A 26,506-nucleotide genomic window follows, 5' to 3' on the forward strand; every position below is an offset into this window, starting at 1 on the left:
TGTGGCAGATGGGCATCTATTAAAATGAAATACATTAAACATCTATTGACTTGGTAAATGACTATCTCTTCGCATTCACATTAATGTCTCTCATCTTTTTGCATTTCTTGTCTATGTGAATGTGTACTGACAAATGTGTGTGTAAGGGATATTGAGCTTTAATGTGTGGTATTGATTGTGTAGAGCGGTTATCTGGTTTGTATTTCCATTGACGGAGTTGTAAGTAAAAGGTCAAGGAATCAACAGGCGTAAAATGTGAGAGGCGTGTGTGCTAAAAACAGCAAAGTGGTTTATATGTCATGGTACTAATTTTTAAAGTGAGGTGAAAGTGAAAATAAAGGTTACCTTGAGACTCTGGGTGTGATGCTGGTGGGGGAGTTTTGCTAGAATCTTTGCTGATGTGCAAAGCTATATGTTAGGCTTACCTTAAAAAAAGATTGTGTGGGTGTGTGATGTGACTGAGTTGTGATTAATGCAGGCTTAATATATTAATTTCCTTAAAAGACGAGGACCACATTTAAAAAAAAAATTACCCACAGTGCTGTTTAGTATTACTTTTTTAAACTGTATTTAAGGTACAGTGCACCAGTGGTTTTGTAGATCAAGTTCTTCTGTTCATTCCTGATCTGTAGCAAGACATTCAAATATGCATTGCATACTTCATTGCATACTTTATAGTGGGCGAGAAACGGTAGCCTGTGTGAGTGTGTGTGTGTGTGTGTGTGTGTGTGTGTGTGTGTGTGTGTGTGTGTGTGTGTGTGTGTGTGTGTGTGTGTGTGTGTGTGTGTGTGTATATATATATATATATATATATATATATATATATATCACTGTAAAATTTTTTTTAGAAAAAAAGTTACCTGGTTGCCTTAAAATTTTGAGTTAATTGAATTTAAAATTTTGAGGTAATATAATGAATATTTTTTGAGATTTGACAACCTTTATTAAAATATTAGATTTTGTTAGCAAATTGGGTAATTGTGTGTGTTTTATTTCTGATTACGCAGTGAAACATGCCAAATAGTGCTATTTTCATGATGTATCAAATTTTTGTATGTGATTCAGAAACAATAATATTTTGAGTTTCTATTTATTTAAACAAATTTCCTTCATTGTATCAACTCAAATTTTTTATTTCAATAAACTCAAAATTTTAAGGCAACCAGGTTACTTACTTTTTTAAGTTAAACCAACAAAAACCAAACATTTTTTTTTACAGTGTACAGTGAGGAAAATAAGTATTTGAACACCCTGGTATTTTGCAAGTTCTCCCACTTGGAAATCATGGAGGGGTCTGAAATTGTCATCGTAGGTCACAGTGCACGTTTCGTTCCATTGATTTACATTCAAATGCATGTGAATGCGTCAGACTGGAAACGCAAGTTAATGCGACTTTTCGCATTTCTCTGCTTTCTAAAGTTCAAGCTTGGTGAACTCGAACCTGCCAATTCGCATCACGTGTGACCAGCAGAATATCGATACGTCACGGCGTGACCTCTTGGCTGAATTAAAAGTACGAAACATATGCAGTTGTTACTAGGACACCTGTAGACCTGTGTGTTTATAAAAAAGACACTTCAGTGAGTGATGTCATATCACTACTTTTGCAGTGTCCGAAAAAAATGTGCAAGCTCAAAGTCTAGTGTGACTGTGGCTTTAAATTGGAGTAGGACCATCTAGCTCCACCCATTACGTACAGCAAGGCACCCATCGGCTCTGCAGTGAGCAGCTTCTCCAGCAAATGCCCATGGTTGGTCAAAGGCAACATGCCTATGCACATGAGATGACCTGCTCCATTTAAAACTGCTTTTTTCTAGAAAAGGGTTTCCCAAATTGTGGTTTGTGAGTTGGTGAAAAGCTACATTTCTATAATTGTGAATGTGTTTCACATGTGTTTTAAATCTCAAGGTATACTTCAAATAAACAGACCAAAGGGTTTGGCTGGGGAAAAAAAATAGTTTGGGTATTTAAAGAAGAATACTTTCATGTGAGAGAACATGCCACCACCATTTTAATTATATTTTTTCAAAGGTGGTTTTAATTTCTTTGTAAAACTTTTTTAATTTGCAAAATAATATTGAATGCACACTGCACTTTTAAGTAGGCTGATTCTCCATAACATTTTTAGCCTATAGACTACACATTTTCTGAATTCATCTTCTGTACCCATAATAATCGTATTTTGTCAATGCAATTGTCATGTCAATAGTCAAAAAGGTTTATTGAATTGACATTTGGCTGAAAGATGTTAGCTTAAATATTTTTTATTTATTTCTATTGATGCAGCCTATAGGTCAATGAAAAGTGAGATATGAGGTTTTACCGCACAGATTACGTGTTTGACTCTTACTACACAGAGAGAGAGAGAGAGAGAGAGAGAGAGAGAGAGAGAGAGAGAGAGAGAGAGAGAGAGAGAGAGAGAGAGAGAGAGAGAGAGAGAGAGGTGTATTTTCCTTTCACCCTCTGTACTCAGTCTCACTCTACACGTCGCCTCCGTGATCTTCGCCAGCAGTGCTCGCGTGCTCCGTAACCAAGACAATCACGGATCACGAGGCTCGTCGTTCATTCCCCGCGTCTCCCGTTACCGGAGCCTCGGGCATGTCGAATCCCAGGAAGGACTTTGACGTGAAACAGATCTTGCGCATCCGCTGGCGATGGTTCGGCCACCCCACATCTCCTCCTTCTCCCGGTAACCAACCTTCGGGAGATCTCTTCAGCAGCAGCAGCGGTGGTAGCAACCGGGGGACTGGCTCCTCATCCAGCGGTGATCAGCCCACCCTCGGCGGATGCAATAGCCCCAACGCCGCTGCCGGTGCCGGTGCCAGCTCGAGTAACGGCAACTCTTCCTCCAACATCAACAACAATCGAAAGTTTGCGGATTCGGGTCCAAACAGCGGGCACTCAACGGCGGCAGTGGTGGTTAATCCCTCCGCGTGTCCACGGTCCATGAGCCAGCAGGAGTGCCGGAGCTCCCCGCCGGCGCCTTGGGTCTTCCCGGTTCACTCGCGCTCCAGCGAGAGCCTGGAGCCGCTCCAGCAAAAGCAGCAGCAACAGCAGCAGCCGCAGAAGCAGCAGTCCACGCGTGTACCAGACGCCCCTGGTCCTGGAGACGAGGAGAACAATAATAACGTGGAGTCTGACTCCAGCTCGTGCAGGTATGGGAAGTATTACTGGTGTGGTTCCAGTCGAGCACAGCAGGGCGCTTGTACTGAACTGGTACCACTTCACAACAGATGCATCGCCAGCTGTTCTCTATTAAGATTAAACTATACCACGAGCCCTCCTTTTTGTTCCCTCTCATTCTCTCTGTATGATAAATAGTGCATAAGGTATATTCAAATAATTAACTGGATGTCAAAAACACTTAACGTAAGATGTGCTTGCATCTATAAATGGGAATACATTGCAATTTTCTGTTAGCGTATAAAGTGTTTTTTTGGGAATTAATTTATTTTAGGCTAATCTGTTGAAGAACATGAAATACATAATTTCACACCTTAATGTCACAATGTTAAGTACAATGCACTAACATTTTTATTTAATGCAATATACCTGGGCAGTTGATATTAATTGTGTGTTTTTTGGAGTGACATAATTAAAAGTTATTAAGCTTTTATGACCTCATATTAACTGAGAAATTCCATTAAATATTTGTACTTATAAAAATTTATTTGTCACACCGCAGTACAATTTTAAATGAGCTAGTAAAGGCAAAAAGGATGATTACAAATTGTGAAAAAAAGCAATCTTGACCAGTATTGAGATGGTCTGCACTCCTTTTGTTTAGTAGGTTGAATGAAGACAGCAGTCTTAATAGATTTTGGCATGTCTTATCAAAAACGTTCTCTATGGCTGTTGTATACGATGTGTTGGGTGTGGTTAATTTACCTAAGAATGACAATTCTGTCATTTACTCTCACTGTGTTGTTCCAAACCTACATGACATTTCCTCTTTAGAACAAAATGTTTTTTTTTTTTTTTTTTTTTTTTTTTTTTGAAGAATGTACTAATGGATCTTTTTCATACAATGACAATGGTGACTGATGTCAAATCTCAAAAAGGATGTACAAGAACCATAAAAGTATAGCTGTCATGTTCTATATTTCAGGCCTTAGGAAGCCATACATAACTGTTGTGAGTAACAACCCAAATTTAGGTTCTAATTCATTGCTAATCTACTGACCTGTGAGTTAACATCTACAAGTAATCAAGTCAGTGAACTAAACCCTCAGTCATTTCGATTCATGAATGAGTCATTCATAGCCTTCTCCCAAAAGTATCGTAAGCCTATTGTAAGCCTAGAACATAGAAATCACTGGTACTAATATGCCTACAGTGCTTTTGGGAAATACAGCCCAGAATTTGCGAAAAGCATCGTAAGCTTAATTAGAATGTAGAACCATTGCCACCGATGGTCTTCTTCTTACCAGGGTTGCCAGGTCTGTGTTACAAAAGTAGCACAATAGCCAGTCAAAATAGCCCACAAATAACCAAATGAGATTTTTTTCAGTGGGGCTGATTTTGTAGCCTGGCTCCGTCCTCCTACGTACTTCCACTCAATCTTCATTTTCCTTCATTACTTCATCTGGGATTGCGGTTTTCTCCAATCAAATATGAACCATTCCAATCAGCGAACAGAGGGATTGTTTAAGAACGATGACGTTGATGACGTGCACTACAGTCTTTGGTTTGAGATGCCATATGTCATGACCAAACGTTAGCGATTGGTTATGGCAGATCCAGAGTGGCTCTGGGCAGATCCAATAGTTTAAGTCTGCAACAGAGTACCCGCCTAAGTTAGAGCTTGTCAATAGAGCGTGGCCAGATTCTCTGTACAAATAAAATGTACGAGAGTCTGGTAGGACCAGGCTGCTGAATTTGTGCATTTTGGGGGTGTTTTGGGCAATACTATCCAGCTGCAGCCCCGCAGCCCCGCCAGTTTCAGAACGCCAGCCACAGAACGTAAGTGGGGGGCGGAGCTTACGTTCTTAACAGAGTAGCGCCACCTACGGTTTTGGAGCGTAGTTGCGTTTATCACATACATGTATGAAACGACGGAGAAACACGACAAGCGTGGCGTTTCTGTTGCGTGTCTGACGCGGCGCTGTTGCTGCTCCAACCTGTTAAACACGGGAGCCGAAATAAAAACGGACACGCCTGCAGTGTCCCCCGCCTATGCGTTATAATAATACATTAAGGTGCAGTACAATAAATAGGGTTATTTTCTATTCATGATTTATAAGGGCATTTTATATGAAATACACTTGATTTTATATATTTAAAAAAAATCATTATTTATTTAGTAATATGTAAAAAATATAAAATTATTTTATATATAACGCCAAAAGCAGTATGCATTTTTAAATAACAATTGAAATTTTCAATATATGAAAGAAATAATTAATTTATACAATTAAATTAAAATGCATCAAAACACCCATTTTGTCAATGCTGAATCAAAATAAGATACTGAATAAAGCTATTCTTTTGACGGAAAAACAATCAATTTTAATAACATCTAAAATGGTTTGTTAAAAACACTGCAGTATGTAAATTGTGTAATGTGTATCTGTAAGTATTGTATTGGAATATTTTCATTGGGAGAAACGTTTGCTTTTATTGCAAAACAAAACTAATCTTACCCTTCTTCTTTCCTGAAAAGCCCGTAGTTCCTTGTTACATGCACGAATATATGTGTTATTTTTGATTGGCTGATCCATTACCACTCGCAGTAGTCCACATGCACCTCGACTTAAGTAGATTAATAAATAGTTACTTCTACATATACATTGGCGTAATATTAAAACAAGTTCCCTTTCTACTTGAAGTAGAAAATGTGTGCTTTTCCACCACTTATGCATATTATAAAAATGTTTGTGACTAAAATATTGCAGCAGTCTGGTTGTCCACTGTAATTTTATACATAAATTACTTCACATGGGCATCTGACTTAATTAATATAAAATAATAAGAGCATCTCACTCACATAAAAAAACTTTATTAACATAATCATTCATCATACCATGACACAAACATTAGAGACGACTCACCGTGCTTACCACCATTATTATCTCGTTGCCTCACACTTCCGTTCTGTGGATGGCGTTCTGTGGCTGGCGTTCTGAAACTGGCGGGGCTGCGGGGCTGCAGCTGGATATGTCTCATTTTGGGAGTGTTGGAGGGCCAAAATCATACATACAGCAGTGGAAATCAACTCGCATTTTGGACCACATTTTAAAATGGTTTTAAATCCATTAGGAAGCTTTAGTTTCATTTCTTGAAAAAGACAACACTTTTTAATTTGTGTTCCACAGAAAACAGTAAGTAAGCCTGGTAACAACACAAGGGTTCACAAATGATGTCAGATTTTCATTGTTTGGTGAACTATCAGTGTGCCTTTTGTGACATGTTATCTCACTGTTATTTCACCTTTGAGCCATTAGCTCACTTGTGTGTAGTAGAGCGATGATGAGACGTCCACTAAACACTTTGGGAAGAAAGTGATGTTTACATAAATTGTGCGTAATGTTCCTTCACAGATTTTTAGTGTAATGAACAGCTGTGAATCTATTATGCAAGAGTTCTACAGTATGTTAAGCGTTACAATGCTTTATGGGATTGCAGAATGCTGCTGTACATGCTTTGTGTGTCTGTCTTCGGGTTTGACGATTCAGTCTGTGTTCGTCTCTTAGTAATGACCTATAAATATGTGCCAGCAGCTGTGTTCCTTGTTTGATTGAACTGTGGACTTCTCTGGTACGAGCCTATGTGAGTTGTATGTTTACCACTGTTTTTTTTTATATGAGAGAGCAAAGGATGTGGGTCTGTCAGTGTGGTGTAGCTCTGAAAGGCACTTAGTCACTCATCACCTTGGAGACGGTAGATATAACCTATTGCTGCTGCTCCTTACAGTTCATACCAGGAAGAGATAACCGCACAAGCACACATTTAAGAGACTGAATCTGAGAACTGTGCCTCTCCACACCTTGTTTTTTACCTCTAAAAACAGACGCGTATACAGTATACAATTACATGCACGATCGTAATGAATTTATAATAAGATTTAGGCAATATTGGGATTGATTACCTTATGTAAAAATAATACTTTTATTAAAAATTGAGCTGGTGTAGCTGGTCCACCAGCACTTCTGATTTCCCTGCTTGGGTACCAGTTTACTTGCAAATGAATCTGTAGTTTGTGTGGTTAATTAGCCTCACTGTAAGCTCAATAAGGCTTAAAAATAATTCATCCTTCACATGGTACATTTTTTTCCCATCAGGCCTTCCACCTAATATGAGTTTGACACCCCTGGTTTAAAATTTCGATTGTGTGTCGCCAGTGAAGCCGAGCAAATTCACATGGACTGACCGTGACACATTCATGCAGGTTACAAATACACACTTCATAATATCTCACAACTAGAATTTACTAAGTCTGCAAGGTTTGTAAAATGAAATGCACATTTTTTTGAATGCCGACGGTAAATGAGAAATTATTAATAGTGTTTATCTTTCTGTTACTAACAATATAAAAGTAAAGTATCAGCCTAAACTGCATTAGTGAGAAAATCAGCATGATCTGCATTTGTGAGAAAATCAGCATGATCTGCATTTGTGAGAAAATCAGCAAGATCTGCATTTGTGAGAAAATCAGCATGATCTGAATTAGTGAGCAAATCAGCGCAAACTGCATTTGTGAGAAAATCAGCATGATCTGCATTTGTGAGAAAATTAGCATGATCTGCATTTGTGAGAAAATCAGCGCGAACTGCATTTGTGAGAAAATCAGCATGATCTGCATTTGTGAGAAAATCTGCTCGAACTGCATTTGCACATCGCTCTCTGTTTGTTTGCAAGTCGTGTTTTCCTTTGCAAAGCAGATCGTGTTTGTTTGCAAAATTATGGATTTATTTGTTTAATAATGGCACAAAATTCATTCCATACACCATTGACATTGACAGGGCTTAATCCGAAAGGTAGGATAAACGGTTGTCTTTCAAACTCCCTTTGCATGCAATTAGATAGCGCTACAACAAACCAGAGCGTGTCGAGAATGCGGAGCAGTTGATAGATTTAACTTTCACTGTATCCAGTCGTCAAAACTCCGAACACATCTTCCTTTCTTAAGAATGACTTTAGTGCCATTCTTTTTTCTTTATTTAAAGAAAAGCTTAACTCCAAGTCTTCCAAAGTCGCGGCCAAAGCCGATTTAAAAGACAGCTGTAGCACACGAAACCATCTCAACTCTTCCGTCATTATGTTAAGCCCACCCTCTGACTCTATGCACAATGTGATTGGCCTGACCAGAGTTTGGTTTTTTCAGATCACAATCCAACGGAGAGTTGCTAGACTACCCTGGCTGCAAATTAGATTGGCTGCCTCTGTTGTGCGTCTAGATTTCTAGTAGACATGTGCTGATTTTCGGTAATACGATATATCACGATAATGAATATGCACAATATTGTTATCGTGGGCACGCCAAAATATCGTAAATAATAATTTATTAACAATTATTACATTTTTTATAATGCACTCAAGAATACTTTGCCCATCAACCGTATAAATGCTCAACACTGCTGTATTCTGCGTCAAATGGACACGCGCTTAGAACAAGCCCGTGCGTGAGAAGCATATGAACGAGTGAAGGAGAAGCGCTGAATGAAGTGCATGCTCAATGACAGCAGAGGGCGCTGTTGGGACTGCAGAATGCCGCGATTACCCTGGAAATCCAGCGTTAGTGTAGTTTTTAAAACAGCCATTTGTTTTTTGTAATCTCAATGTTGTTTATCACAGCTCCAAATACTTAATACTAAAGACTTAATAGGCTATTTATTTTCAAACTTAAACATTTTTATGTTTTAATCTGGACTACAACATGCCTTAATGATTATAATTTATTTTATTATTTGTTATTGTTCAGTAAAACTTTGAGACATACGACTTCATTAGTTAACATGTTAAATCATTATTACCAAACTGACATTGAAATATACTTATAAAAAATAATTATTCTAAGTAATGTTAATTTCTTAGTTACTGTTTGTTAACATTAAAATCAAAAGCACTTTTTAATAGACCTAAGATAAAACTAACAATGATCAGTATTTATTAACTAACATTAACAAAAACATTATACTTTCTGAAACAAATGTAGCTATTGCTCAATCTTAGTTAATGCATTAAATAATGAGACCTTATTGTCATTTGTTACCTGTTGTTCTTTATAGCCTAATCCTTTTGCACTTTAATCTGTTTGAAAATTGTACTTTTACAGCTCTGGAAAATATTAAGAGACCACTTAACATTGATTTCTCAATGTTAAGTGATCTCTTAATTTTTTTTCAGAGCTATATATATTTTTGTGCATTGTATTATTTTATTTAAACATTCAGTTATTTTTGTTATTACAAAAATAGTTCTTACAGCTGTTATGCTATGACAACTTTTTTGCAACTTATTTCAATATTGTGAAAATATCGTATACCGTGATTAAATCTTCAGCAATTAATTGCAACATGAAAAATTGATATCGGCACATAACTAGTTTCTAGGCTATATTGTTGGTGTTACAGGGCTTCAATTTTGGTGTGGGATTGCTTGCATTGTGCACAATTTTACTTATTCTCGCAGATTGTGTGCTCACACTTAAAGTGCGTGCACATAAAGCCCCCTTTCAGTATTAAATTGAGTTCCTTTTCACTTATTGCACTCAAACAGTCAAATTCACACCAAATATTGTCAAAATGCTTGATGTTATTCTTGGTGAGTATTTACATTAAAACAGTCATTATGTTTTAAGTGAACTTAAAAAGTTGAGGAAGAAAACGCATGTTTAACAGGATATTGGATCCGTGCGTCAGGTCTTAGAATGACAGCTGCCTAATATACCTGCTGCAATTATGAGATAATATTCAATATATATAGCAGTTTTTCTCCATGGTATTGGTGTCAAAATCGATGCCATTGAAAATGCTGAGTTGCTAGTAACTTTTGAAAAACCACTAGCCACAGTGGCTAGTGAGCAAAAAAGATAATGTCAAGCCCTGCCCCTGCAGCAGGAAAACCATAATCGTTACATATTTTACATATTCAAAACAGGCAGGTAACACTTAAATTGCATCTATTATTGTCATGATAATATGATAATGATAATATTGTCATGCTCAGATTCATAAACATGCAGAAGAAACTGAGCTTATATTGACAATGCTTTGTGACACGAATGCAGTATACCGATGGTCAAAATCATTGAAATGAAAATATTTAGGTGCGTCAGTGAAAAAAGTCCAATACAGCCATAGAAATGTGTTTTGAATTGAACATAAATAGATTATAACAATGGCCAGTAATACACCTATATGTGAGTTCATCACTTAGCTGTGGGGTATGTGAATAATGGCAGTAAAAATAACCACACTTCTTTGTGAATTCTTGAGTTTTCTTAGTGAAAATGATCAGAATAATGAATTGATTATAAACAGGAGTGAAGGGGTTTGCTCATACTTACTCAGATTATTGGAAATATCACATTATTGGTGCACATGTAAACACAGTCAGGGATTTTCTGTCTTTTTTTTCGTCCTCCAAATGTACTTTAGTGAAAATGGCTCTCTTCATAATGTTCACTATCGACATTTGCATGTGCTTTTGACTGCCACATCTTTGTTGTTTCAAACACAAGGTTTGTTATAATAGAAGCACAAATAGGTAGTGACTATTTGGGAATTCAAGTACGACTCTAGGCCCTCGGGCTATTTATGACTTACAAGAAAGTGAGAGAGTGACATAGGGAAAGAGAGAAAGAAGATGAATATAACCGTCTAGCCGACTGAAAACTGCAATTACGATCTTGAGATAATGGGGCAAAGCATCTGATATCTGTTGAGCATTCAAACCAGGGCTCTTTCTTACTGCCTCTGGCTCACACTTCCATTTATGTGGACACTCATACAACTATAAAGCAATGGAGAGTGTGGGAGGAATCCTTTATGTTGTGGTGAAAATCTCCATTTTATGTCTGGGATTAGAGAAAAATTGGTTTTATTTTGGTTTTAGTTCATAGTGTAGGCTATGTATTTTTATCATTTTTTTAAGCCCAGAGGGATGAGTCAGGCCTGGGCTGAAAAATATTTTCATGTACTCAGCCTCATGTCGTTCCTAACCCATTGAGACTTCTGGTCAACTTCGGAACACAAACTGCTTCACACTTGGGCGGTCTAGAACTGATGAAAAATGTAATAGGGTAATCATTTAATAAATTTATTTAACTCAAATGGGCATTCCTGGACCCCTTATTCCCTTAAGTTTCTTGTCTAGAGAGCTAGAAAAGAGCTTCTGGGTTTATGGATAAAGTAAACGGAATAAAAGCAGAATGTCCCCAAAAGGATTTATAAAAGTTTTTTTTTTTTTTATATATCTGCTCTAACAGGCAGGTTAAAACTTGTTTCTTGTATGTGTTATAATTGAGTTTGCTGGTTTGGAAGTGAATTGATATTTCGGATAGCTTGTCTTTAATTTCCCACGACACCATTTTCACTTTCAGTTTCATTTCCTCCTATTTTCTTATCCTCTTTTTTATATCTTCTTATGTGCATGGCTCCTCATTTGCAAGAAGTTGTCAATATATGAATGTGTGGTTATGTGTATCTATTTGTAGAATACGAGTCTTGTAAGATGCTGTTTGATATCTGTTTACATAATTAATGTTCACCAGACTTTTCTGAAATGTAAAAGCACTCTTTTTTTCTCTCCATCTGATATATTCCCTCATTCCCTCCTGAACTGGCCTACAGAGGCTTAAATCCGGATCTCCAAATGGTGTCGTAATCCCAGCTCAAATCCGTTCTGAAATGACAGTAGATTTCAGTGGCGCTCATTATAGCCTGGAAACCATCTTACTTCTCTTTAACTGAAGTGATGAGACATGAATATGCATATTTTAACTTTTCATTCTGAAGGACCGGATGTCAGATCTTTTGACAGCATGAGGTTTAGAAAATAGAGCAGAATAGTCATAAAATGAGAAGGAGATAGGGTGGTAGAGAGAGAGAGAGAGCCTTATGCTTGTAGGCAAATGGAAACTAACAATAGCATACTGAAAAAAATTGAGTGATTAGGGAAAAGAACCACAGGGCGAGAGAGGGAATTCTGAAAGGTAGAAAATTAAGTTTACAGAAAGGAAAGAATGAAAGACAGTGTCTCCAACAGTGTTGGAGGAGCTCTCTTGCAATTGTAGCTAAACGCTACTCATAACTTAAAGCTTAAGTTTGCAGTGTTATATATTAGATTACATTTCGGGAGGCTATATTTTTTATATTATATAAATCATTCATCCACCCATTCTCCATTCTCCATAGCTTGGGTTGGGTGCCGGCAGATTTCAGTGCCTCATTTCGGGGCCAGTTAAATTCATATGTGTTTTTTCACTGCGGCTGGTGCCTAGCCAGAGACAATTCACATATCACAACAATTCAGTGTTTTAGAATTACTGTTAAAGACTTGGATTCCCATCCTAAACATAGACACAGTTTCAAAAACTAATGTTGGACGTTTGATGGAGTATTTCTGTGTCAAAAATACTCCTTCCGGTTTCTCACAAGTTTCAGAGAGTTTTTTTCGAGTATGGGTCCACTTGACGTTGACAGAGGGGAATGTCCTTGCCGTACGGGCTCTTGTCCTGGAAGGGTGCGTGTGCGAGCGACCAGAGCTAGAGAGCAAATGCATAGCGCCCATAAACACTGCTCTCAGGTGCAGATCCAGTCATCCGTGCAACACTTCTGACACGCCGCGCTCCACTTTATTCCTATAGGTGACGTCGAGCGACTTTAAAGCCCCCGCATAGCATTCTGGGAAGGCAGCGCTGCATTTGAACTGATTTGAACGCAGAATTGACAGGAAGTGTCACAAAATCACGCTTCAGTCGTGTCGCAAAAGTGGATCTCTATGGTCACTGCTGTCGGGACTTCATGAAATCAACAACGTCACCAAAGAAGTGTGTTTTTGATTTGTTTTGAAAGCGGCAACCGGAATGATTCTCTTACAGGGCTCGCAAAACGTCTTTATCAAACAAATACAGTGATTTATCTCTCATCCACCCACGATTGATTGGAATATTATTTTTGTATTACTTGTCCTGTCCGATTGTAAGAATGCAATACTATCACATAAAAGAACTTGTTTTACTCACATAAGTGTGTTGCGCCATTCCTGTCAGGTCCAATATAGAAGACACAGCATTGTGTTTTAATCTCAATAATGTCTGCAAATCCAGCTCGACCTATATCTTGTTTACAAACTATTCTGCAGTGAAATGAAGCAAATAAACGTGCAATGTCTTCCCCATGTGAGCTGGAACTTCATTAAAAACAAAGTTCAACCACAAATTAGAATCCAAATAAAGCTCATGCAGAGACTGTGTTCTTCCACAACCAGGCACATCGCAATTTCTTGCTGTCTTCGGCATGTTTATTGCACGGGAGTACGATCCGATTAGCTCCATGAGTCGGTGGGCGGTACTACAGAATCAGGCATACATATTTTATTCCATACGTTTTTATGTATCTCTCGTTTGATGGGCCCGGTGTCAATAAAATAATTTTCTTTGACTAACAAGGAAGGTTTCAGCTCAGAAACTTACAGGATATTCTTATATCACAATGAACTTTTATATATCAAGGTAACGTTGATTCTCAATTTATTACCCCTTTATTTATTGCTTGGCGGTGCTGTGTGTGCAAACACTGACAAAAACAGCAGTGTTGCATTTTTTACACATTACACTGCTATGTATTTGTTGGAAAAAGATGCTTACTTCTGAAAAATCATCGCTGTGGATACTGTAGAATTTCGCTATTTTATGTTAGTAGTGTCACTACTTTCAGTTACGCCTAATGTTTGACAAAGAACAGAGGAGGAAGACAGGAAATAAGGAGGATGTTCTGTGAAAAGGAAACTGAGGGAGTAAGAAAAGTGCAAATATGAATGGACGAGTGTCCACCGGGGATGTTCAGGAACTGGCAGGCGTTTATCTGGCTTTTTGAGATAACTTGCTGCCTCTCTCCTGTGTGTTTGCGCTCATGCAGGGGTGTGTGTGATGTTTACTTAGGTAGGTCGCGTTTGGATAATTGTTAGTTTGCCTGTGTGTTTGCTCTGTTTGAGATAGCAGTGTGTGTGTTTTATGTTGCCTCAAGTCTCTGTTTTCATTTGAGACTAAATAATTTTGGCATTGAGAAGAGCCAGAGGGTGAAAACCTGCTATCCATAACTTACTAAAGCGCTTAAGAGGGAGAATCTCTGCAGTTCGTCTCGGCATCTGCACTCTTCTTCCTGTCTGCTTCTCTTACTTTCAAAATCCTTGTCTTAAAGAAATAGTTAACCCAAAAATAATAATACAAATCCACATGGCTTACTTTCCTGTGGGAAACTCAAAACGAGGGGTTTTAAAGAATGCTCTTACTGCGCTTGTCCAGTGTTGTAGTGCTTGAGACCCTGTTTTCATGATTTTCGACACTAGATTTACCTTTTGGTCTGTTCTTCTGTTTTAGTTCTCGAGAACTAAAACACTTCAGAACTTTTTTGTGGTTTGTGACGTCTTGCATATAATCCGTTCTGTACGAATGTGTCTCTGGACCAGAGCACACTGTGCGTGACACTGGCGTCAAAGGAAAGCATATTTACACAGTCTGAATTGTGATTTATTTTTACTCCACCCTCTTTTGGTCTTGGTCTTGACTCTGACTCAATCTACTTAGGTCTCTGCCTGGACTTGGACTTGAATGAGCTGGTCTCACTGCTCTTGTCCATACAACGGCAGTGATGAGAGTAGTGTTTTCAAAAGTATTGAACATGATACCAAATCGGTACTGAAATGTTAAAAATGTGAAATGTGACGCTTTGAGCGCTGTTGAGCTGGAATAGGAAACACCTCTGACTGGCCATTGTGCTCTCGCGCTCATCGGATGTGCCTGCAATTGGCTATGATCAACACACGGCCGCGTTTTAAAAGAACACGGAAGTGTTTGAAAGTGTTTTGAATGCGGGAGCGTTTGAAAGTACAAGCAAGCGTCAACCAGCGGACCGGTAGGCTGATAGACACCTGCATTCAAACGCTCCGTGTCTGTGTAAGTGCTCTCTGAAAAGCGTGCGTCATTGAGGTATTTTAGCAACATGTTTGTGAAGGGCTGATCATAGTAGCCAATCACATACATATTTGATGAGCACGTGAGCACAATGGCCAGTCAGAGGTGTTTACGATTCCGCTCAACAGTGCTTAAACTTTTAAAATTTCACTACCGATTTGGTATTGCGGTCGGTACTTTTGACAACACTAGATCAGGGACAAAAAGGACTAAAAGTACCATAAAATTTGTCCATACAACTTGATTGTCCCATGCTGCCAAAATGAGTCGCATAGAGCCAATTTTCAAAAATGAGTTATTGTTATTTTGAAGGTTTGAAAACCTTCAAAATGATGTATGATTTGTTGGATTTGTTGAAACAGGACTGAGCTACACCTGTTCGAAGTCGATAGAGTCAGCAAAGTCAATATTGAGAAAAATCTAGTTTTCTGATGGTTCCAAAACTAAATCACCTAGCAATCATACTTTAAAATCCCTGGAAAATAACACAAGAATTGGCACACACCAAGTCAAAAACCCATATTTATATGTTTATTAACATTCATTGAAACAGAAGCCTATATTAAGATCTACTGTACTGTATGGATCTAATGTTACACAACAGATGTTTTTCCCCAACAATTAACCAAACGTTAATTTAAGACATGACCGATAATGTCAAGACAGGTATTTTGAAATACTGTAATACTTTGTTCATGTTTATATCAGGATCACACACTAATTGTCTTTGTGCAAGCTTTGGATCTGTCAGCCGGCTCTAGTAAGATCGATTTGTCTACATTAGCATAAGTTTAAAAATTACATTTCATTGGTTCAGACTCATGCCATTAAGAATTCACTATGAATATTCACAATTCACCGACCGAATGCTGCACTTTACACTAATTCCAATCTTGTGCTGAGGGGAAGTGCCAGTCTTCGGGAAGCCAGAGAAAAATGCCATTTTTCACGGACCAAGAAAGTGTACTCCTCTCGGAACACGTACAAATAAAGATACTTTTAGATGTTTAATTGCTATTTGGTGCATTGGGATAGACGAGGGCTTAATTAACTCATTTTTGTGAAAACCTCAAATTGGACCTTAAATTCGACCAGAATTTACATTCTTCACTTGTTTTGCTTGTAGCTTGAAATTAGCCGTGCGTATTCTGACTCAAAAACTCTTCTCCATGAATTTTTCTTCCTCATCTCCCTCATTCTTTCCCTAAGGTACTTGATAGACTTGGTTTGACTCTCGTCTGACTACAATTCTTTAATTGCATTTAAGAGATTTGAAGCTGAGAGCTCAAATATACTCGCACTCTCTCTCATCAACTCAACATCTGCCTTCTTTTTAAATGATGTGATTGAAAGCTCTGTGTGTGTGTGCGTGTGTGTGTGAGAGAATGGGCTCTGTTTTGAACTTTATGCTTGAACGAAATAGATTTTCCATTTGATCATGATCCGTGAGGCTGAGAGCTCTTGGCTTATAAAACGTTGTAGCCTGACTGCTGTTATCTCCTGATTGTTGAGCACATTGCAACCCCAGAGGTCATCATTGCGACACACTGCTCTTCCCTGGACTGATATTTGTCTATTTTGGATGTGTATCTTGAACTTAATTTCACTTGTAATATAAACACACTGTGGGCATTAGAATGATTGAGCTGATATAACAATCTCAAAAACCTGAAGTTCTGGTTTTCGGTAACAGTCCGAGAATGACTTGCATTTCATTGCTTGAGCGTACTAGCCTGTTAACTTGTGATTCACTGAAAAGATCGAGCAGTTCTCTGCTGGCTCACTTGCTGGCTATTGTGATTAACTACAGCAAGAACTATTAATTATCAAGGATCCTGGACGAGTCAGAAGCTCAGCGGCCTTAAATGTGGACAGAGATTTTACTATAGAGATGTGTTCACAAGAGCACCATTAGAGAAAAAATAAGTGTGAACATGGGAAATGGGGATTGCAAGGCAATCTGCAGAGATGGAGAGGGAGAGAGACAAGAATGACAGGAAGCGAGTGATAAAGAGAGGCAGTAGAGACGACAGCCGTTTGGGAACCGACTAAATTGCTTTGTGTATTTCATGGCCAGCTTCATCATCAAAGCTAATTACTAACAGCTCTCTAAAGCCCTCTATATTTATCCATCCATTGATTGTGTGCATGTGTGTGTAATTCTAAGCATGCATAGCACAAATTTGGCCTCCATTTAAAATTACTTGGATTTTTTTTGTTAAATGAAATTTGTTACTGTTGTTGTGTTATTTGATATTGTATGCCAATTTAGCATAAGTTGGTGTTCGAATTGAGGTAGTATTGGCAGGGAGGCTGCAAATATTTTTGTAGTGGATCTCAACCTTTTTAACTCAAAGGCCCCCTATTATTGTGCTATTGTTTTATTATAACCTTTTTGTGTATTGTTTTGTAATTTTGTTTTGCTTTTGTTATTTAAACTTTTATTTAATTTATTGATTAGCATCTATTGGAATTGTTCGGTTTATTTTATATATATATATATATGTGTATATATATATATATAAATTTATTTATTTATTTAATATTTAATAAATTAGATTTTATTTACTTTTATTTCAGTTTTAGTTTTTATTTACTTCTAGTTATTTTAGTTGTTTACCTAAACAACTGTTGGCAACTTATTTTATTTGTATTAATAATTTATTTAATTAACATAATTTTTTAACAGTTTTAGTTTTATTTAACAATAATAACTGTTTAGAATTTGAATATATTAATTACAGCAGTCAAAATGAATGTAGTGTTAATTATTGTTAAATATATTTAATGCAGTTAATGTAGCATCCGTTTTTTTTCTGCCATCCTTTGGCTGTGTTACTACAATATATTATCACACTATCATTTGTTTAAGTGCTTTTAAAGGATTAGTTCACTTCAAAATGAAAATGGGATGAATGCAAACTTTCATTTTGAAGTGAATTAATCCTTTAAACCATTAAATCGTGATAAGACGAAATAAAAGATCTCAAATCTGTACTTCTGTGCAGTTTCATTTTAATATACTAATGGTATTATTTTAATTACTTATCAGTATTAATATAATAAATATTAATAATCAGTCAACAAGATTGTGAATTTCTTGTTTACAATATATGATTAATACTTTATTAATAATACTTTAAAAATGTAAACAAATACTTTAATGATCACATACTCATTTCATTAAGTCTGATTGACTCTAACACAGAGCATGTGTGTTTTCAGGACGTCTAACAGCAGTGCGACTTTGTCCTCATGTGCATCGATGGAGCCATGTGTGTCAGAAGAACATTTCCAGGCACACAGTCACGCCGAACACACCTTCAGACGCATGGAGGCCTATCTGAGGACAAGGAAACTCTGTGACGTCGTCCTTATCGCCGGAGACCGCAGAATACCGGCTCACAGGTAGCAAAAAACAACAACAACCAAATCCTATAAATCTGCACTACAATACGAGCAGAAACAATAAACCAGTGTGCAGTAAATGATAGTGGCGCCTTCTCTGTGAAACATTGTAAAGACAATACAAATGAAATTACATTGTTATTTAGTTGAATCAAATGGCCTTAAACCAAACCGCACAGACTTTAGGAAGCCCAATGACAAGTTTTTCTCCAGTGTGGGTCCTCTGACACAAGATCTGAGTTGATCCAGTTCATGCTGCTGCTGAATCATAAATGCCCTGGAGTTGCTGGAGATGAGTGATGGTAGTTACAATTTACTGCTGAATGTAGCAGCAGTGGCACATTTATAGCACTCCATTCCATTGTCTGCAAGTATTGCAGTTTCTGAATTTGATAAAACTTTGGACTTTAAAACTCTGATGGTATTATTTTAAAGGGATGGTTGACCCAAAAATTAGCCCATGATTTACTCACCCTCATCCTAGGTCTATATGACATTCTTCTTTCAGACATGAAATCAGAGTTATATTAAAAAGTCATGGCTAATCCAAGCTTTATAAAAAAATGCATCTGTCTGTCAGATAATGCGCTCCACATGGCTCCGGGGGGTTAATAAAGGCCTTCTGAAGTGAATTGTCTAAGAAAAATATCCATACTGAACACTTTATAAAGTTTTGCCTTCTTCTTGAAAGTGGACCAGGAATAGCAGCTTATTTACGTTTAAAGGGACACATACAAAACCCATTTTAACAATTTTAACATGATATAAAAGGATTTGTGGGCTATATTGAGCTAAAACTTCCCATACACACTCTGGGGATACCAGAGAATTATTTCACATTTTGTAAAAAGGGGCATTATAGGACCCCTTTAAAGCATCTCTATAACTTTAGTCAAGGTTAACATACAACATAGCATTACATAGTTTTTGTAAAATTTTACAACAAAGATATTTAAAGGGAAACATTTTTAGTTCAAGGGCTCTTTTTTTAGACTATTTTCATCTTGGTTTGAAATCAATGTTGAGTGGATGTCATGTGGTTGTGGAGCTCGATCTCACGAAAATGCGGATAAATAGTATGAGTGTGCAATCTCGTGGAATGTATATGCCAAAATGAGTTTTCACGTGCATATGATACGCACTTTATGGCGTATTATACGTACGAACCACCCACCCCACCACCCCCATCCTACCCAAGAGCGTGTCATGCATGCCATAAAGTGCGTATCACATGCACGTAAAAAACTGAGTACCATATGCACGCTGAAACTCATTTTGGCGTATCCATTCGACGAGATTACACACCCGTACTATTGATACGCATTACCATGTGATCGTGTTGGGTTGTGACGTTCATGTTTTACAGATAAACTGCACTGAACACACACATCAGGTCTTGATATTTTTCATGAGACCTTTGACAAGCGAGATTCCCCTGTGATGCTGATAGAGAGACAGACATTCAACAACCATTTATCATGTGAAGGTTTATAGATTCATGGAGAGGTCGACTGCGGCTCTTTTGAGACATGATCTCAGGCATCTGTTCTTACTGTGTACCGGGAATGTGTACACGTTAACTGATTATTTATTAATACTTATATTTGTTAATCAGTGTTGCGGAATAAAAGTCTCTCAAGTCATTAAAATGCAAAATTACATTCACATACAGTATATTTTCAGTGCAATGTAAATGACTCTGGATTTATTTTTGCATTCAGTTACAGAAATAAAATTATCTGTGTGTATTTGTGTAATGTATTTTAATCGTACAAAACATAGATTAAAAAAATTATATTACAAGATATATTTTGCTTTTGCTGCTTAGTTTCTTAGGGTCTAAATCCCGCTTGGAGAGTTTTTGCTTTGTCAGCCTTTGTCAAGTATGTCATTTAAGACCATGATGTACATCAAAGGTCAGTCCTCCATCCAAAAAATTATGCACACCCATGCAAAGATGCACACAGTATGATATGTGTGAAATGCTTTAGTTTTTAGGTGAAAATATTGTATTTACTAACACAAGAAGTTAGCTAGCTGTCATTGAATTCTGAACTTGTAAAAAATAAATGATTTTTTTCTGAATTAAAGGTTTTATTTATTTATTCAGGGACAATACACATTAATAATGCGTAAAATATGTAAAAATGCACCAGATTTAGCCAACACTGGCTAATTTTCAGCATTAAAACTCACTGCTTTAGATGATGACACCCAATAAACTTTATCTAAAATCATGATATTCATTTCTTACAATAAATTACATGTTCTTTAAACATTCTCTGGCATATTGGCAGATTGATGAAAAACTTATAATGGAGAAAAAATGTGTAAAGATACAATGTTTTTTTTCTTTTTAGAAAAATGTTTCTCTTTGAAATAGGACTGTATATCGATTCAAATATTGAATACTTTTTTTTTTATCTTAATGTTTTATTGTAGTGAACACATTATTGCATTAGATTCAATGTAAACTAAATAATAGATCTATATGGTTCTTCTATAAAAATGAACTCAAATTCTCAGATTTCAACAGAAGATTCTGTATTTCTCAATCTGCATCAGGATTACAGAATTGAATGCAAATGTGCTTAATGCTTTAGACTTCATTTTCTAAAGATGTCAGACAGTATTGCACTCGTAGAAACTTTGTTGATGATTAAGGGTGTGTTCACACTTGATCCGGACGAACAAAACCCACATTTAGTCCCGGTCCAATTAGTGTTCATATTGGCATTTTTATCACTGATACCAAACCTAAGGGCAAAGGTGATACTTTTATCACATATTGCCTATTTTGAGACGTAACTTACTGAACATTCAAAACATTGCTGTGTGCCTAGATAAATGTGCTTGTATGCGCGTAGCCTGCATATGATGGCATTTTGATCAGCTAAGATTTTAAAGGGTTTATAAAATGTGTTAAGGAGTCAAAACAGGGGCAAGAATTCCGCTGTCACACACAAATAAAGATCTGCTGCAAGGAAACGTGGTTCTGATGCCTGTACTTAACTATGCTGAGAAAAAAAAAACATGGGTGAGCATTCTGTCCTTTTTAGGTTCTCATCGTACTGTTTTTACTTGGTTTACATTGCTTTGGTCCGTGTTGTGTTCATATTTCATTGGAACCGAGCCAGAGTTTGTTTGGAAGTGGACCGAAACCCATCTTTTCAGCAGTGTTGGTCTGCTTATTTGGTGCGCACCAGGGTTCGGATGGCAGAGTTAATTGTTAATGTTCAAATGTACCACACTAATAGAGCAGTCGCACCAGGGTTCGTTTTAATCTAACCAAACATGACAAGTGTGAACACACCCTAAATTCCACTATTCAAAGAATGCAAATTTACCTTTGTTGAACGTCCCATTTGTTTATGATTTATAAATAAATTACCCATGAAGATGGTTTGTCTCTATTATTTAGTGATAAAAGCATGCCTCACTACAGTTCTGAGACGAACACACAAAACTAAATAAACTACAGTATTAATGATTTTAATCAATTTGACAATATAATGGCAACCCATTATATTGTCAAATTGATTAAAATCATTAATACAGTAGTTTTAAAAATGTATTAATCACATGGGTTAACAAGTTAACTTAAACAGCCCTACATTAAAATCACAGGAAAATTCCTCTAATTGAAGAACCACCCCTAAATAGCAGCACCTTGGCATTCCATCACTCTATTATTCTCTGATGCATTCTTCCTCTCCTCTTCTTTATTATTTTACCCCCTTCTTTGTGTTGCTTCCACGCTTGTTGATGGCATAGTTCTTCTGATTGCTAGGCTGCCTCAGGCAGCTGGAAGATTTTGCTGGTGTTTTATTTATAATGATGCACAAATGCACACACATGCACTGTATAGTGCATAGCCTTTGTACTTATTTTAACTAGAACGCCATCTGCAACCTAAAATGCTTGCCTAAAATCTTGCTTTAGCGCACAGACTTTCAGGCTGCTATGAGAAAGAGCATACAAAAAAGCTGAATCAGTTGTTCAGTGACACCCTAATATAAGTAAAAAACAGCAGAAAACTGCTAGATTATTTTGTGTAAAGTGAAAGGGTTAAAAGCAGCCAGCTAAGTAATGAAAGAACAGGAATAGAGAGTGAAGGAAAGTGGCGGAGGGCAAATGCTGAGTGTTACTACCGCTGCTAAATGAGTCTCACAGGCTCTAATGTACTTTCACTCCCTGCTTCACTCATTTGTTGCCTTTCTTTCTCTTCTCTTCTCTCCCCACATTACTTCTCTTTCATCATAATTCTTGCATGAGTATTCACCATTACCAGCATCATATGTTTTCATGTCAGTGTTTGCATATGCTCACTTAAAGGAGCAAGTTCTGAAGTGTGGGGTCAACACTCTCTCATGGCAATTCGTATATGATATAGAGAAATTATCGAAATATCGCAAACGTACATATCGCAGTATCCATTATAGCAATGGCTTGTGATAACTGCTTGACATTAATACTTCAAAAAAAAGACTTCAATGACTAGACATTAAAATTACTTTTTATGTAACGCTACAGTAAAACACTGCTGTTCATATTCAGACATTGTTGAGGTGCTTGATTCTCACAAAAAGAATGTGTTTGTGATATAATTTTCAGTTTAAATATAATTTAAGTGTATTTTATACACTTAAAGCATTTTCACATATCAAATATTACATTATTTAACAAGTTATAGCATATCACATTTTTCTTCAAAAAATTCAATCGTACAGACTGCTTATGCCTCATTGAATATTAGGTTTAGGGGTGGACCATCATGCTCTTTTCTAAACATTGTATGTTTCCATACAAACTGAAATGTACAAATGTTTACAAAATGGCCTATTTGTAAAGTACAGTAGTTCTCATGAAATCGGGTTGGGTGCAGGGCCTTTTTATGATATTACATCATGACAAGAGTTTATTTCTTTCATTTTATTAGAAAGGAAATCAGTAAAATAATGAATATTTATAATGCAATTATACATTTTCACAAATAAAAATGTTCACAAAACTTATTATAATTGAAAATAAATAAATAAATGCTGGTAACTTAGTAATATATGGAAGCTTTTTTCCGCCACAGAATAAAACATTTTAAAAGATGATTATGAGTTTTCATCTCACACGTTTTTCTCCTCTGAATTGTGTGATATAAAGTCAGAAATGTGAGTTATAAAGTCCAATACTGAGAGGAAAAAAAAAAAACACTTTTTATCACGCATTTCTGACTTTACAACTCACAATTCTGAAAAAAAAAGTCACAATTATCTTTTAAAATGTTTTATTCTGTGGCAGAAACACTTCCATATATTACTAAGTTACCAGCATTTAAAAATAACATTTTCACTTTGGAGTAGTCAGAATCTTTCAGGATTACACCATCTAAATGCTTAATGTGGTTTAAAGTGCCCCTATTTCGCTATTTAAAGTTTCCTAAATTTTAGTTTTGGAGGTCTCCAACAACAGGTTTACATGCATCAAAGGGTCAAAAAGCACTTTCATTTTCTCATAATATATATTGCACATTACCACAGTGTTCAATGATTCTCAAACAACTCGATGTATGAATCAGTCTCTCTAAATCCTTTCTTTCCGAGAGCTACTCTGCTCTGATTGGCCAGATGTCCCAGTCTGCTGTTGGTCTACCGCTTTTCCTTTATTACCTTTATTCCACACCGCTGTCTCCACTGTCCTTTGAACGGCTTGTTTGCTTCCTGCTTCTATGAAGCCCATCTCTCCGAAAAATGCAATGGTCTTAGATTGGTTAGACGGCCAAATGTAGTTTCATGTATTTTTATTGGCTGAAGTGCCAAGCACAGGTTGTCCGGAAATACCATGCCCCTTACCATTACGGGCAGAAGTTACATCTGGGGTGACTAGCAAGGGTTTAGGATGTCACCAGGAAGAAACTCATTGTAGTCCATACTGGACATTTTTTAGGCAATAAACTGCCATAACCTTTAAAAGACAATATCTCCGTTTGCATTGAACTTTCAGCGCAGCAAATTTGCAGATACTGTTTATGCTCAAGCAGTAGACACTAGCTAAAGTTAAAAACGTGCAACCACCCCTTTAAAGCTCAGTGATTTTACACACTGTAAAGACAGTAACGATGACATTGATTTTACATCAGCAGCACGAGTCCAAATCAGTGTTGATTTTCAGTAGTATTTCAGTTTTGAGGCATTATGTTCTGACATGTAAACTTCACGAAAATAGATTTGAAGTCCCAAAAATTAATTTAAGCGGTTCAGACTCGACTCTTTCTTTTGAGATAACTTTATTTGTGATGCACTTTCAGCTTCACAACTTTGCAGAATGTTTACGTTTCCCATACAGCTGCATTACACACTGCATGTAAGGAAATGTTCAAAAATTCATAATAGGGCACTTTAATGTAATTGCAACGACCAAACAAAATTTCTCTTACAATATACATTTTTTTCATCCCATTTTTTTCTTCTTTCTATTTCAGCCTGTCATTGTTGTGATGTGGGCCACTAGTGAATAATTTAATAATTTTGTGCTAGTGTTAATTTTGTAACCTATTTTTAATTTAGTCTTAGTTTTAGTCTTATGCTAAATGTCCTTGTTAGTTTAGTCATATTTTAACATTTTAGTCTTTTTTTACCTAAATTATTTCTGAGATTATTTCTAATACCATTTCAGTCAAATAGTGTTTCACACATCTCAAATATTGGTTAAATGTAATAATTACCAGACAAAATACACTTGATTCATGATTTTTGTTGAATGCAAAATGCAACTTTGTTAAATGGATCGATTTCGATTGATATATATATATATGTAAGGGATAATGTACACCCAGCCGGTTGTTATCGCCGAATAAACCCCGAGAGAGTGATCAGGACCCCGTCGTGAAGCGGAGGGGTCTTGCATCACTCTGAAGGGGTTTATTCTGCGATAAAAAACGGCTGGGTGTACATTATCTCGCTTATTACACGGCTACTAGTCTCAAATAAATAATTATTAGACACAAAATATTGTCTCGAGATTAAATATTTTATTAGCTCTTACGCAAAGCTTCCGCAAAGGAAAACAGTTCCAACCTGCTTTAAGGCTTTATCTATTGCTGAAGATTTGCCGTATGCCCTTGCTAAATGTTGGAAATGAATGCTGAAAGGGTTAGTTCACCCAAAAATGAAGCCAAGCCTATGATTTACTCACCGTCAAGTTATCATAGGTGTATATGACATTCTTCTTTCAGACAAATACAATCGGAGTTATATTTGAAAAGTCCAGGCTAACGTTAATCCAAGCAGTTGTTGTAGTTTGAAGTCCATAAAATATGCAGCTGTCCGTCAAATAACGTGCTCCACACGACTCCGATGGGTTAATAGAGCCTTCTGATTCGAATCGATGCGTTTGTGTAAGAAAAATATCTATATTAAAAACGTAATAAAGGAAACCTGCCTTGAAGTCTTCCATTGTAACTCACGGCTATTTAAGCCACAAGATGGCGCCAGCGTTAAGCATAGAAGTAGTACCGGTCAAGATAACTCGTAGTGCCCGGGGTGTTATCTGGAAATAACGTACCGCTGGAATGCGCGATTGGCCAATCAGAATCAAGTATTTCACAGAGCCGTGTAATAAATATAGATATCAATTTGTCTGACGAAATTAAAGGGGGGGGGGGGGGGGTGAAATGCTGTTTCATGCATACTGAGCTTTTTACACTGTTAAAGACTTGGATTCCCATCCTAAACATAGACAAAGTTTCAAAAACTAAGTTGGACGTTTGATGGAGTATTTCTTTGTTAAAAATACTCCTTCCGGTTTCTCACAAGTTTCGGAAAGTTTTTTCCGAGTATGGGTTGGCTTGACGTTAATAGACCGGAAGGTCCTTGTATGGGCCGTACGGGCTCTTCTCCTGGAAGGGTGCGCGCGCGTGTGACTGAGGCGAAAGAGCAAATGCACGCCATAAACACTCTCTCAGGTGCA

General features: G+C 37.0%; 1 protein-coding gene across 3 annotated transcripts in view; it reads left to right on the forward strand.

Annotated features, from left to right (window-relative positions):
• klhl5 (kelch-like family member 5) overlaps window positions 1-26,506 on the forward strand; it is a 94,654-nt gene that overhangs the window by 27,528 nt on the left and 40,620 nt on the right. For 2 of the 3 annotated variants that reach the window (XM_067441863.1, XM_067441862.1), the window contains one exon: window positions 18,362-18,544. In XM_067441863.1, coding sequence (XP_067297964.1) covers window positions 18,362-18,544 — 183 coding nt within the window. Of the gene's footprint in view, window positions 1-2,454; window positions 3,156-18,361; window positions 18,545-26,506 lie in introns of those variants that run through there. The other variant, XM_067441861.1, reaches the window with a different exon arrangement.

This window comes from Pseudorasbora parva, chromosome 4 (genome assembly GCF_024679245.1).
Source record: "Pseudorasbora parva isolate DD20220531a chromosome 4, ASM2467924v1, whole genome shotgun sequence".
In the NCBI taxonomy this organism is placed as follows: domain Eukaryota; kingdom Metazoa; phylum Chordata; class Actinopteri; order Cypriniformes; family Gobionidae; genus Pseudorasbora; species Pseudorasbora parva.